This window comes from Ornithodoros turicata, unplaced genomic scaffold (assembly GCF_037126465.1).
Source record: "Ornithodoros turicata isolate Travis unplaced genomic scaffold, ASM3712646v1 Chromosome53, whole genome shotgun sequence".
NCBI lineage: Eukaryota > Metazoa > Arthropoda > Arachnida > Ixodida > Argasidae > Ornithodoros > Ornithodoros turicata.
The window spans coordinates 93,171-106,986 of record NW_026999381.1 but is presented as its reverse complement, the minus strand read 5'-3'; the positions used below and the strand labels follow the sequence as shown (position 1 = coordinate 106,986).

The 13,816-nt window shown below is 46.2% G+C and overlaps 1 protein-coding gene across 2 annotated transcripts; it reads right to left on the bottom strand.

Moving 5' to 3' along the window:
* Positions 1–270: 270 nt before the first annotated feature.
* On the bottom strand, positions 271–13,307 carry LOC135374330 (zinc finger protein 883-like). 2 transcript variants are annotated; one of them, XM_064607311.1, is made up of 5 exons: positions 12,938–13,307; positions 11,226–11,315; positions 10,890–11,117; positions 6,216–6,368; positions 271–2,387 (listed from the first exon to the last, which is right to left on the bottom strand). In XM_064607311.1, the coding sequence occupies exons 3-5, from the start codon at positions 11,023–11,025 to the stop codon at positions 1,066–1,068; spliced, it is 1,611 nt and encodes a 536-aa protein (XP_064463381.1). In that variant the 5' UTR covers positions 11,026–11,117; positions 11,226–11,315; positions 12,938–13,307; the 3' UTR covers positions 271–1,065. The 2 variants fall into 2 exon arrangements, with proteins under 2 accessions (XP_064463381.1, XP_064463382.1); XM_064607312.1 differs by lacking the exon at positions 6,216–6,368.
* Positions 13,308–13,816: the final 509 nt, after the last annotated feature.

The window sequence follows — 13,816 nt, the reverse complement described above, 5'->3', positions numbered from 1 at the left end:
GCTATCGTTTTTCTTCTCACGTTATTACTAAGGTTGATGGGAGCTGTACTTCTAGTCGTTGCAATCTCCGGTCCCCCTTTCGGCACAAACAAAAAAAAAGTTCTCGAGACTGACGTCACAGCCCTTACTCTCTCATACTATACACAATAATCTCTTGGTGATTTCTCCTGAGATTTCATTCAGAAACTGTTAACAAATTGCAACGCGTTCCACAACAGATGCTCGTAACACATATGCTTCACAAAGGAATTAATCTTACAAGTCGTGACGTCTTGTAGAAATATTCTTTTATTTCTTTGGGTTGACTTATTCGTTTATGTCATCAGGTGAGGAGATGCAGGGCGTAAACGAAGCATTCATCATAAACAGAGGAAAGGAATAAAGAAAGGAACACAGAGGCAAAACGGAAGCAATGCAATGCATGTTTTTCATGGAAGTAAACACTGGTTAGCAGTTCAGAGCCATTGTATGGCTGTCACTTTGTTGTTTGTTTGTTTGTTTGTTTGTTTGTTTACGTTTCACATGTGTCACCACCTCTTTTTACCCTCTGCCTGTTCGTGAGTGAGAGTTTCATAAATGTGAAACACAAGTAAACTACGGCGGAATACAGATCGCATCGGAATAGCGTTCGCCTATCTGTGCATTAGCATGTGCTCCTTCAGATGTCTGCATCAAGGACATGCGACAGCCCAGGACTGGTGCACTTTCAAGTGTACGCGGCCTCTAAGCACTTGTATGGTCACCATCCCAAGTGTGTCGTGGCTGCATGTTAGGTCACAGGTTCATGCTCTGGCTGAACTAGCTCTAGCAGCGGCTTCTCTAACTTTGTCCGTTCGTGCTCTACAGCACAGAGGTTGCACTTGTATGGCTTCACATCCATGTAGGTCTTCTTGTTTCAGGTTTGCAGGTTTGTGCTGTGCCTCAGCTTTGCAGAACAGAGAACGCTCCTTTGTGGTTTCTCACTGCAGGCTGTCTGCTTGTGATATTCTACACGACAGGGACTGCACATGTTTCACACCGCAAGTTTGGGTTGTGGATGAACACTGCAGGACAGAGGTTGCAATTTTATGGCTGCTCAGCCGTGTGTGTCCGCTTGTGCTGCTGTAGGGGCCCGCTGCGGCTGAACTCTGCGTGGCAGAGGTGGCACTTGTATGGCTTCTCGCCCGTGTGTGCTCTCTTATGCCGCCGTAGGTTTCCGCCCCAACTGAACTCCGCAGGGCAGACATCACACTTGTATGGCTTCTCTTCAGTGTGTGTTCGCTTCTGCTGCCGTAGGTGCACGCCCCAACTGAACTCCGCAGGGCAGACATCACACTTGTATGGCTTCTCTTCAGTGTGTGCTCGCTTGTGCTGCCGTAGGTGCCCGCCCTGACTGAACTCCGCAGGGCAGACATCGCACTTGTATGGCTTCTCTCCCGTGTGTGCTCGCTTGTGCCGCCGTAGGTTCCCGCTATGACTGAACTCCGCAGGGCAGACATCGCACTTGTATGGCTTCTCTCCCGTGTGTGCTCGCTTGTGCTGCCGTAGGTTTCCGCCCCAACTGAACTCCGCAGAGCAGACATCGCACTTGTATGGCTTCTCTCCCGTGTGTGCTCGCTTGTGCTGCCGTAGGTTCGCGCCCTGACTGAATTCCGCAGGGCAGACATCGCACTTGTGTGGCTTTTCTCCCGTGTGTGCTCGCTTGTGCTGCCGTAGGTGCCCGCCCTGACTGAACTCTGCAGGGCAGACATCGCACTTGTATGGCTTCTCTCCCGTGTGTGCTCGCTTGTGCCGCCGTAGGTGCCCGCCCTGACTGAACTCCGCAGGGCAGATATCGCACTTGTATGGCTTCTCTCCCGTGTGTGCTCGCTTGTGCCGCCGTAGGTGCCCGCCCTGACTGAACTCCGCAGGGCAGACATCGCACTTGTATGGCTTCTCGCCCGTGTGGGCTCGCTTGTGCTGCCGTTGGTGCCCGCCCTGACTGAACTCCGCAGGGCAGACATCGCACTTGTATGGCCTCTTCTCAGTATGCTTCGCCACATGGTTGTCGTCACTTCGTGACCACGAGAATGCAGAGGGATAGATGTTGCACCCAGAACCCTTCTCTCCCATCTGTATATCCGTCGGAGGAGGAGTGGAACACTTTTCAGACTCATTGTGACACTCTGCAAACATGTGGCATTGGAGGCTGGCATTCGACATGCATGCGAGTGCACGTGGCTTGCTCTGGTCTCGATGTCGCTCAGCGGGTTGGTCATTCATAGTGAATAGTGCAGTGCCGTCGGGCTGCAGTTCAACTGTTGTTGTGCTGAACTGTGCACCTGAAGAAGCGCAACTAGAGTATTCTTGATCACAAGTGCCTCTAGGCTTGTCCTTAATATGGAGCGTATCAGTGTTCCCTCTTGCGTCTGAAATTTCACAAATCGGACATTACGACGGCATACCAGACAAGGAGCATCTCTGATTCTCGGTCTATGAAAAACTAGATGGCACCACATTCACAAAGCTTTGTCAGGCCGTTCACGTTCCGACTCCACAAATAATCCCCATTGTGTATGACTGAGGCCACGAGCTCAAAGCAACTCACACACTCCGGTATTTGCCAAGGAGTGAAATGGAGGACTATCGCACCGAACAATCTAAGCTCAATTCGAAACAGTCACAGCATTTTGTTTCTTTTCCTGTATGAATATTTTTGTTAATTTTTGTTTCAGTGTCGTATAATTAGGTTATGCTTAAATATGCACAGTTATATATCCGCCATCATGTGACCCCGAATGTGCAGGAAGGGCTTCCGGGCCATTATGCGCATTTGACACAGCTAAGCCATTCCAGTGAAAACTAGCAAACGATGTACTAGCTCAACCGTTTCGAGTAGACTGGAACAAATCGTTCATATTTCGTTACTGGTGTGCACATGGAACATAAGTTCTCTTTTTCGTCACTCTCGCAGTAGTTTCGGCTGAATTGCATATTAAAATTAGAGGGTGGATATTTTCACCCACGTGGGTGTTTCAGAATCTGTTAGACGTTAAGTACGGCTTGCAACTAGGATGGTCCACTCAACCTGCCCTGTGCCCGCTTGTGCCCGAAATCACGATTTAAAAGTTAACCCCTTGAACGTTTTGAAAAATACATAATTCTGTTCACTATATTTGTATTTTTTTTTCCTTTGCAGTACGTGGCATTCCATAGAAGCTGGCACAAAAATTTCTGCTCTATGTAAAGAGATGGCCGAGATGTTACATTCTGCAGAAAGGTGACAGAGAGAATACACAAATGTAGGAAGCCCAAAGTATTCGGTAAATTCATCAACACCCGAAATATAGAAATGCTTCGCGAATGCCCCTGAGAATGAATGGGGACCAACGAAGAGCAGACGGCGGGACATTCTTTGTTGACAGAACACCAGTGATGGCTGCTTGCTAAACCAGCCACACAGACATCGTCCTCTTTGCCCGAAGAACTCAGACGCGTAGAACTCAGACTCATTTCGTTCTTCGACAGTTCGAGGAAAGAACGAGTGTTGAAAGCAGTCAGTCCTGCACCGGAATGCTTTGAGTGTGCTCTGATGGCTTAGCCGCGTTGATCTGGGTACATGCAGAGTGATGTAGTACTTATGATGAATTTGAAATTGACCACTGAGTAATTGAAAAAAAAAAAGGAACTGGAGCCGATGGGTCTTTCTAGCTCTCCCAGCGGCATTAAGTTACAGCGTGCGTAAAGAGGAGTAACTGAGGTGTGACAACAGTACGACTTGAAAATAAAACGTAACGCTCTCCTTTGAACGGATTCAAGAAGTCGGATATATTCGCATTGGCGTAAGGGTCCCAGAATTTTTCACTATATTCCAAAATAAGACGGACTATCTGATAGCTGTTAACGCAGTATGAGCTGTGCACCGAGAGAGACTGAGAAGTACTGGCGTGTACTCCTTGTATTATACCGTTGTCAATGACACATTTTGTATAATTCCAGGACTATCCGTTGATTTGTATCGAGCCCGAATTCGCGAGTATTTTAGTGCACGACACTCTATCCAGATGGCAGCACGCGTTCGATTCGCACCAAACTTTAATTTATCAGAACTCATCCCAACTTATGATGGTAGTTTAGAGCGTTCAAGTGTCTTGTGCGAACAAAAAAACACCCATAGATTTCTGAAGAAGTAATTTCCCCTTAATACAAATGCTATTTCATCTGTTTCAGCGTTCGTCGACGTTGTTTTCTTAGTGTCATCGCCGCCATCTTGCAAACCCAGAAGCGGCAGTGCGAATAGCGAGAAGGAGAGGGTGAAAGGAAGCCTCTGCACCAACCCTCCTTCAAGTGTTTGTGTAATCATGTTCGCGAACGGTAGACAAGTGCGTGCGTTGTTGATCTCTGTCACCGAGACTCACTTTGTCCACACCTGAGGGCGATCACAATGTCTGCCTAATCTTGATTGCGCGCGCGATGTGGATCCTGCATCGGTGCGTTTTAGGTATCACACTTGATTCCTTCAGTCACATGCGTGGTTACCTTTCGCAGTTAGAAACGCAACATATGCGGTGAAATTCTGCAAAAATTGCCGTAATGCGAAGTTGGATAAAGCATTGCCGTGTTTGCACAGCCAAGTCTACCGATTTTGAGAGCTTAAAAGTTTACCCCATTTGATTACGATACTGACTGGTACACGAAATCTGATAGCTATCGTCCATCAGAGCTGTCGTCCAAAACAAGCTTTGTGCAAAATCGCCAGTTCGGATCACATCAACGAAGAACGGCACAGGTAGGACGCTGTCAACGAAAAAGTAGAACATGCGCGCCTTTGTTAAGAGTGCAAAAGCATTTTGCCCAGCTCTAAAGCTGCATTTGAGCGGAAAGCTTTTTCCCAAGGACATCATGCCCAGTGATTCAATGTCAGGCTCTCCATCCCACGCATCCTTTGAGATTGATGACTTCCTCCAGTACTCGTCATCCAATGCCATAGACATCATCATTCTCACAGTCTGAACTGCATCGTCCAGAAGGACGCACCTCAACCGCGGACATTCCATTGACGCTCGTTTCGGCGGCGACACGCAACCGTCTGCCAACTCAAGTTTTGGAAGTCCTCAGAGTACGTGCAACTTCAGGTCGATCCGCGTTCTTTTCCTCGGTAAAACACACCCGGGAACCACAGACGCCATTGTAGCACAAAGCGAACAAGAAAAAGAAATGACGTAACAAAAAGCTTAAGGGGGATAGAACAATGTGGAGAGGGAGCATCCGCCTGTACTTCTATCGAGCTCTATCTAACACCAGGCGGTCATGTCCCGATGTGTTTTACTGACGACCTACTAGATTATAACGACCACGTCATATGCACCCCTTCCCAGCGCCGCGTTTTTGGAAGGTACCGGTAGCGCTGCTCATCGTCAAAGTTATTGCTTCCTGAAGTTCTACAATACTTTGTACATCAGCTTAACTTAGTATTTCTGTACAAGCGGTGGATATTCCACAGATGTTTCATTCTGAAGTTGATTATCATCATCAGTCTACGCGTTTTCATAGGAGCTATTGCTGTCGTCTGCTACGGTAGTCGTTCGTACGCTTCTGCACGTTAAGAATTCAAATTTTCATCTTCCAATCGTGATGCAGATCTCGCGTGCCGGTGAGCAGTGCCCTAAGCGGGCGGGCTCCTCAACTATCAATTTAGTAGGTCTTGGTTTTACTATCCATCGGGAGAACTCTGATCGATATATGCGGACAGACACTTTCACGACTATCATTATATTGATGTCACGTTAACATGTGCTCCAACGGGTGAGATGACAGGAATCAGCAACTTGATCTTAATATTGGAGGTACCGTTATCTCAAAGATCATAACTGTAATAATTAATGAACGTAATAAGTAATCAACGTAACAATAAATGGGCTCAGCTCGTGTGCAACGAGCAGAAAACTGAAGGTGTTTCTGTTGCATCCCTGTTTTTTGTCTGTATGACGGCAATGCAGTTTGGTGTTGACTAATATTCCTGTCATATAGGCAGTCTTCAATCACCATTGTAGCCAATGGCCATTGGGATCATGCGCACCGCCACCAACACATGGACTTTTCAAAGAGCGTCGCATCTAACTGAATCTCAATGGCTGACTGGTTACACTTGGCGGCACTACACACAAGCTGAATGGCTGTTGGTTTCAATGGTTATTGAAGACTGCCCATGTCTCATGGCCTGGGTTTATAAATGCCCTTGAGCACTTTGTATTTACCTTCAGGTATTGAATCACAGATGCGTGTCATCTGGTCCAGCTCTGTTATGATTGCAACATTGTAAGGCTCTGTCTTCACTTCTATGATTGGATGTTCATTGGAAGATTCCTCTCGACGTTCTTCTTTAATGTGACACGTACCAGATGTCACTCCTGCAGTAAAACAAAAAAACGGAATAAGTAAGTCATATTGCAAATCTCATGCGACGGTTTATCTCCATAATGAAGCTAATCACACTCCGTTGTAACCTGTCCGTGCACATTGCATTCAAAAACGTCGGTCGACAAAACCAGAAATACTCTGAATATATGGGGTGAGATAACCAGATGTATGACATCTTCCTAAGCCACGCTCACATGTGCCAGCTTTCTGCTCCGAGTCGAACTAGCCCCTGCATTTTAGTACCCCCTTAAGGTAATGTATATAGATATGTTTCTTTGGCTTTAGCAGAAAAAAAATGAAATGATCTCTCAGCTATATCTGCAGGAGTTGAACCCATGCCCGATAGTTTGGCACAAACGAAATCACATCGCACCAATGGGAGTCACGTGGCAATGCTCCTCTTGCGGATTGGTCGATTGGCGCAACCAACTTTTGAAGTTTTTGCTCACTGACCGATCTCCACTAACTCAAGTTGATGGTCCCCACTCACTGTCGCCAGCTCTGAGCTGGCCTGTGTGAGCGCTGCCTTACAAACATCCGTCATACTACTATTATAACAATAATATTAATAATAAAGTTGTACCTTTATATCGTAAGACGACTACGATAATGAGTAGAGCCCGGATTTTTAGAAAAAAAATTGTGTTAGGTTCAAAATCCTCATTTAGGCACGAAAAATGCCATTACAGGCACGACACTATAAATTGATTTTTTTCTCACCGTAGCACTGAAAGCTCAAAAGGAAGCGAATAAACCTGTTTTATCCGCAGGAACAATATCGTAAATGGTAGCTGTGACTGTTTTCCTTATTTTTTGCTGCACGAAATGCAAAACTTTTTGGTCCTACTATGGTCACAACACTTCTGTTCATTGCCACCTGTTCCACAACACTTCACAGAAGGACTTGCAGAATGTACCGTAATCTCAGCGTATTAGCCACAGCTTACACACATTTTTTTTTTTTTTGCTTGCAGGCGCTCTGCGGCTTATCCACTGGGACGACATCGAAATAGATCATATAAGAATAAAACACTCAAAAATAACCCTACTTGCAAAATAAACTCTTCAATACAAACCATAAGAAAATCCACCCTGCTTAAATAAACTACGCCAACTTTGAAGAATAAACACCTTCGAAATAAACCTTTTAAAATCCACCGTCCCTGATTGGTGGACAGCTGACGGCTCAACATCCCCCGCGGAAGGTAGCGTGCTCATCGTGCTTGGGACTACCCCGGGTAAGAAGTGTGAACGAGGATCTCGCTCCACTGGAAGTAGGTTGTCTGTCTGTATGTGACCCGTGGCCAGTGTTGCCAACTTAGAGGGCGATGCCGTCTGCTTTGGCAGCTGGCAAATTTTTTCCGTCGTGCGTCTTGGCCAGCTTTATCTCTCTCTGTCTATCCTTTTTTTTTCTGTGTGTGTGCATGCTTTCTTTACATTTATTTCCTTGAGATAGTCCGCTGGATGGGGAAACGAGCATTTTGGAGCGATGTCCTGAGTGTGCTTCTCGGTGACAAATCGTCGCTCGTTACCGAGTAGGTGCTGGGGTTTTCGGATGAAATGATGTTTTTTTTTACTTTGCAGCTGAAATTCTCTATAAAGGCCCTGAATCCTGCTTATGCCAACCGTATCAAACGAGCATGTGTGCTGCAATCCCTACAAAACTGCTGAGGCAGCCGTAGAGATATGTCGGAGAAAGAGGTAGACTAGACACAGGTTGCCGTGAGAGCCAGGCCAGTCGAACTAGAGCCCGAGCTGGCCGAGGCAAAGGTTTTTATTACCCGCGCGCCTAGGTTATTGGTGCGCGGGAATGGTAATGGCGATGCCGCTACAGGGCTCCCCCCCTAGTGAGGCGTCGGAAGATGTCGAGCGATACACAGCTGTGGGGCCCAGGTGACGTGTCGGTGGCGGGGGGGAGGCGATGAAGTCGAGGGTGGAGAGTGAAGTGCCGATGAAGTGGCAGGAAGAATTGGCGTCGGCCCTGTGTCGGAGTTAACGGCGCTGGGGGACGTCGCAGGAACGTCGAGGAAGGCGGGCTTCAATCGCTGTAGGGCGACAGTCTCCTCTCGGTTCTTTACCAGGATGGTGTAATGCGTAGGAGATCTTCGCACGACAGCGTACGGGCCGGAGTATGGGTGCTGAACGGGCCCCTTGACTGCGTCGCACCATTCCCGCGCACCAATAACCTAGGCGCGCGGGTAATAAAAACCTTTGCCTCGGCCAGCTCGGGCTCTAATTCGACTGGCCGAGGCAAAGGTTTTTATTACCCGCGCGCCTAGGTTATTGGTGCGCGGGAATGGTAATGGCGATGCCGCTACAGATTCAGATTCGAAGCGTTGTCTCCTGGCTTCAATTCACGTTGCCACCACTTTAAATTCCGCTCCGTGTAACAGATGGCGTAATAGCATCCAGCGTGAATGACCGTCGCCGCGCAATCTGTCCACAACACCGCCATGGCTATGCTCTTTCCGCCATCCTCCCGAAGCTCGTTAGCCTAGTCCGCAGCTCAGCTGGCTCAAGGGTCAAGAGTGAGTGCCCGGTATTCATACGCGCATCGTCCTCATCACTTTAAGACTGAATATTTTGTGTAGCTGTTATGCAAAGAAATGTAATTGATAACAATACAAACACGAGTAAGAAACATCACAATAGCAAGTTCTGGAAAAGGGAACATTGTATCGCCCATAAACTATCATACGGAACATTACCTTCCTACACCTAACCATGATTTATTTGAACTGTCTTTATTTTTAGAGCGTGTATTTTTAAGCAGTTTATTCTAAAGGGTGAAGTTTTAAGCGTTGATTCTTTAGTATTTTCTTTCGAAATATTTATTTCGGTGTACAGCCAACCAACGGTATAGCGTACCTTATCACCACTGATCCCTCGATCCATGAGAAACCCCTTGCCCTTGTTACACGTTCCTCATAGGGCTGTTCGGCTGGACCAGGGGGCGCTCCTGTTTACGGAAGTCAGCGCCACTTGTGGCGATTGTGCTAAGTTTTCCAAAGTAGCTGGTTCTCTTATCACGCACATGGCATGTGTTGTGTCACAATGACAAAGTTGTGTTGCGCTTTTGAATAAGGCGAAAGGGACCGAGGATTGTTTTCCCATCAAGTCGGAAGAAGGGAAACCGTCAACAGCGGCGCGTGTTCGGCGCATGGCAGAATATTATCGGACAGGCTCGAAATACGAGTAAAATATGCCTCCCAGCCGTATATCTACTAGCTCTGAGCAAAACCTGACTGAAGAATAAAACCTGAATGCATACAGTTGGATATCTCTGGTTTCAAATGTTTTACTCAGGTTTAGAGGGTTTGAGAGCCGGTGGAGTAATGATTTGTGAAATGAATAGAGCGAGCGCTATGAATGTTTGTCAGCAGCCAGTAGTCAGCTGTTTTTATGAGCGTTACATTCTTTCTTTTCCCTCTTTGCTTACTTCAACCCAAGCTACCACTTGTCACATATCCGTGACTGTTTCGGAAGAGAGGAATATGGGAGTCAGATCAGAACAGTCATCAGAACAAGAATTTAGATGCCTTTGCGGCTGAGATTATCGACTTTGAGACACTTGACTGTGAATGAGAACTAACTTAATGAGAGACATGTCTGGAGTACAACGCAACTTTCATAATCCAAGGACCAATTGCAATGACTCCCGGTGGATCCTGCGTAGGTATGATGATTTTGGGATTCACATGCACTCGCGACATCTCATATTTCTCCTATGCTTGGCAAGCACTCGCTATCTAGGAACTTGTTCCACCTATATCTGTAGAATATAGACTAACTAAGGATTAAAAAAAATAAATGCATAATCCACATACTCATGATTTTCACATAGTACTGTGTACACAACCCAAGACATTGGTCTACGTCTATGACAGAATGACGTAGACGCAGGCGAGCTGGGGGACGAAATTCATTATGAAAAGGGCCTGAGCGTGGGGCACGAAGAAGATACAAAGGCCAAACACCTCACGTTTATAAGCTTGCAGAATCACAGGGCTATCAGCTTGAGTTTGAATGTAAAACAAGAGAAGGAAAACAGATATGATACAGGTACGCTCCGGCGTTCTTTGTGCAGTTCCTGCATGCGTTTTATAACAGTAACGTGGTCCAGGCTTCTATTTTTCCCGTTCCCCGGGCTGTACATTATCAGATATTGCACGGAAACAGGAGGAAGATCGTGCACAGCGCATGTAATCACGTTCTTCGCCTAACGATCTACTCTGAAACTTTTCCTCCCCGTACCACCAGAGGAGAAAGGCGGCGCTAGTGTCGCGCTGCCAAACTCCAGGCGAACGTCCCTATGGATCGATGGTTGTATGCGTGTCTGAGCAACTTGTACTCCGCCATCAATTTGCTGGTGTCCTCACCCGGGTTTGAACCCGCAACCTTGGGACCAGTAAGTGAACACGCTACCAACTGAGCCATCGTGGCCAGTGGTCTGAGTGGCGTGTCTACAAGATCTTACTATCTTCAACGTATAGTTTATACGGGGATTTTACCATCAGCATCACCTCCTGGTGAAGGCTTGCTGCACTGCTGTTGCTGTACCTGGCCTTCTTCTGGCAGGCAGGCAAAATCAGGTGGCTCCGATTTCACTTTCACGATCTGACCACTGAACTCTAGTGAGAGCTGCATCTCTTCAGGTTGTGAATCCGAGAGGCTGGAGCTTGATCACTCAAGGACACAAAGACCTCACGCCTCTTCCTTCGTGGGGAGTAAACTGTTGGCTGTCATCGTCCCATGTAAATTATGAGTAAGAGAACATTGGCTCCGGAAGTGAACAGTTGCTGCAGGCTCAAACAAATGTGCGTATCAATTAAAGGTAATCGACTCACTGTTTGTCCCCAGAGGGCGTGTATTCAGGGGTCTTCAGAGAGGCCATCTTCGAGGGTTCCCAGACAGAAGACATGCCAGAGAGGGGTACCCTGTACAGATTGTTTCTTAAGAAAGAAGCATGATGCTAGTCGAAGAGTAACCCCGAGACGGAGGGACCACCACAAATTCTTTCAGGTTACTCCCAGCATCAGCGGATCAAACTTTTTCTCTCGACTCTTTACTCCCCGCTCGGGTCAGGTTACTCCCAGGTCGCTGCGGTTTTGACTCGTTTGAATATCGAAACTCAGGGACGGATGCCGTAAGGCGTGTTTCAGGATTCTTAATTTTAGGTAATTAGTCTCGTATTTGCACTCTCTCTTCGACAGCATGTCCACCTGGCCATAGAACTCGGCCGCAAAAACGACGTTTGTACTGACCTCGTAGTTTTGTTACGAAAATTCAGTAAAGTAAGTTTTGTCACGATCTCACAGCTCAGTAGAAGAATAAGAAGGAAAAAAAACAACGGTTGTGATTAGGAATCCAGGGAATCGAATCCACAAAGCTTATGAATCTCGAATCCTCTCTTTAAAAACCGTATAAAAAGCCACAGGGGAAAAAGCACTTCTACTGAAGAATGTTTTCAAGTAGAATTTGATATTTTTGTCTAATGAAAAACTAATTCAATAATAGTTGACTTTCAGGGAAAAAATATATAGTATACTCGTTCTTACATGTAATTTATGTAACATGTTGTCCTTCCACTATGGGAAATAACTACATAAACTCTCAAATTTCCACAAATCTTGGAAACATTCAAAAAGTACACCTGCATAAATTATGCCATTGTAACGTAAGAGTTCTTGCCTAAACCGTTTCAGTGTGAGGCAATATAAACAGACAAACAAGAAAACATCCACTGGCCAATCAGGGCTTCTGCACACTCCTGATGCGCAAATAAAAAAAAGAAAGAAAAAAAAAAGACAAAGAAACAAACGCGGTTCAAAAGACTCAATACTCCATTCCTTGCCATGGGAATTAGGATTCCCGAATCCCTGCCTAGGATTCGAGGATTTGGTTTGCCCATTCCTAGTTGTAATGGAAACTGAAACAGAGGCAGTAACGGAAACGAAAAAGATTCTGTTAAATTCCCCTGGATGCTGTTCACCTCATCCGCTGGTTCCATAATCACACGTCATGTATGTTGTCTACTGTTTAGCTCGTAATGCATGTTTAAAAAAAAAATATTTTTATGAGCTTGCGACCCTGTGTGCTTGGAAAGGTACCGTGGATTGTGTAGTACCAATTAGGAATACTAGAATACTGAGACTGGTGGCTATTGGAGACGACAGTCTGGTTAACATCTACACGGGATTCGTCAAAGTGTTCCATGAAGGTGATGTTGCTGAGACAATACCACCTTCCTTGCCCTATGGGGACAGTTCTTCAAATTCTTTACAGAGAATCGAAGTTCTTTTCTGTCGGTTATTCGGATGTTTGTACGCAGAGTTATAAAAACTAGAACACCAGAGAACACGTTAGCATGAGAACCTTAATGTTGATGCAGTTCTTTGTTTATATTCACACAAAGAGAACCAGTCCTGATAGCTTTCCTTTGAAGGGTAATATATTCAGACTTCATTGTAGTTTTGAAAGCTCGCAAAATTGTTAGACCACTTGTTGCAACATTTAATTATATGCGCAGGCCGATGTCACACGGCTAGATAGAACTCACTGTTTTCTGAAGATGAAGCCTCGTTTTTCACACTTGCTTGTGCATGGGTGTCTCTGTCCTGTTCCTTGGGGTTGTTCTGCTCCGGGTACTTATCCCCAATTGTCGTTCATCTCAGACGATCCTGGGTCAGTATGTTAGCACTGAACGAAGCATCTCATCAATATTAATAATAACGAGGAGTACGTAGAGTTACACTTTAAAAGCAATTAAAAAAAACCTGCCGCGAAACAAACAAAGGATGACACAACAGATAGCGCAGCACACATGTAGATTTACGCGCGTCATGTCAGTCAGTGAACGTGAAGATTTCCATGTTATCCCCATTGACAGTGCCCCAAGTTGCTTTTGCCCCCAAGTGAACAGTAAAGGCTCCTTCTAAGTGACACTCGAGGCTACTTTGCCATTACTAGAAGCTATGCACTCGTTCCCAGCCTACACGCTCGTGAGATATGGCCTTTCTTCTTACAATAGAAACAGACAGCCGATAAGAACGGGCACGCTTGCGATGCGTGTTTGGTGGATGCGCACCTTGAACACCGTTAGATTAGATTCTTTCATCTTAAGCAGTCCTTCCGTACTATCTTCTTTGGCATGCGTGGCTGTGGCATTACGGGCCGCGCTTTCTAATGCTTGCGCCTTATCAAATGCCTTCTGAAATGTTAGGAAGGGAGTTGCCTCAGGACAGAAGCCGCCGATATTTCGAACAGAGACTGTTCTTCTTCCGGGCACCGTCCTCATCATTCGCATGGTATTTAAAGGGTTAGGTGTGACGTGTTTAAAGGTTCATGCGAATTGTGGGTCAACAGCCCGGAGGGAAGAAAGGTTCCGTACGGGCTTCTACGGCTATATGCTTTTCCCTTCTACCTCCATTATCATCTG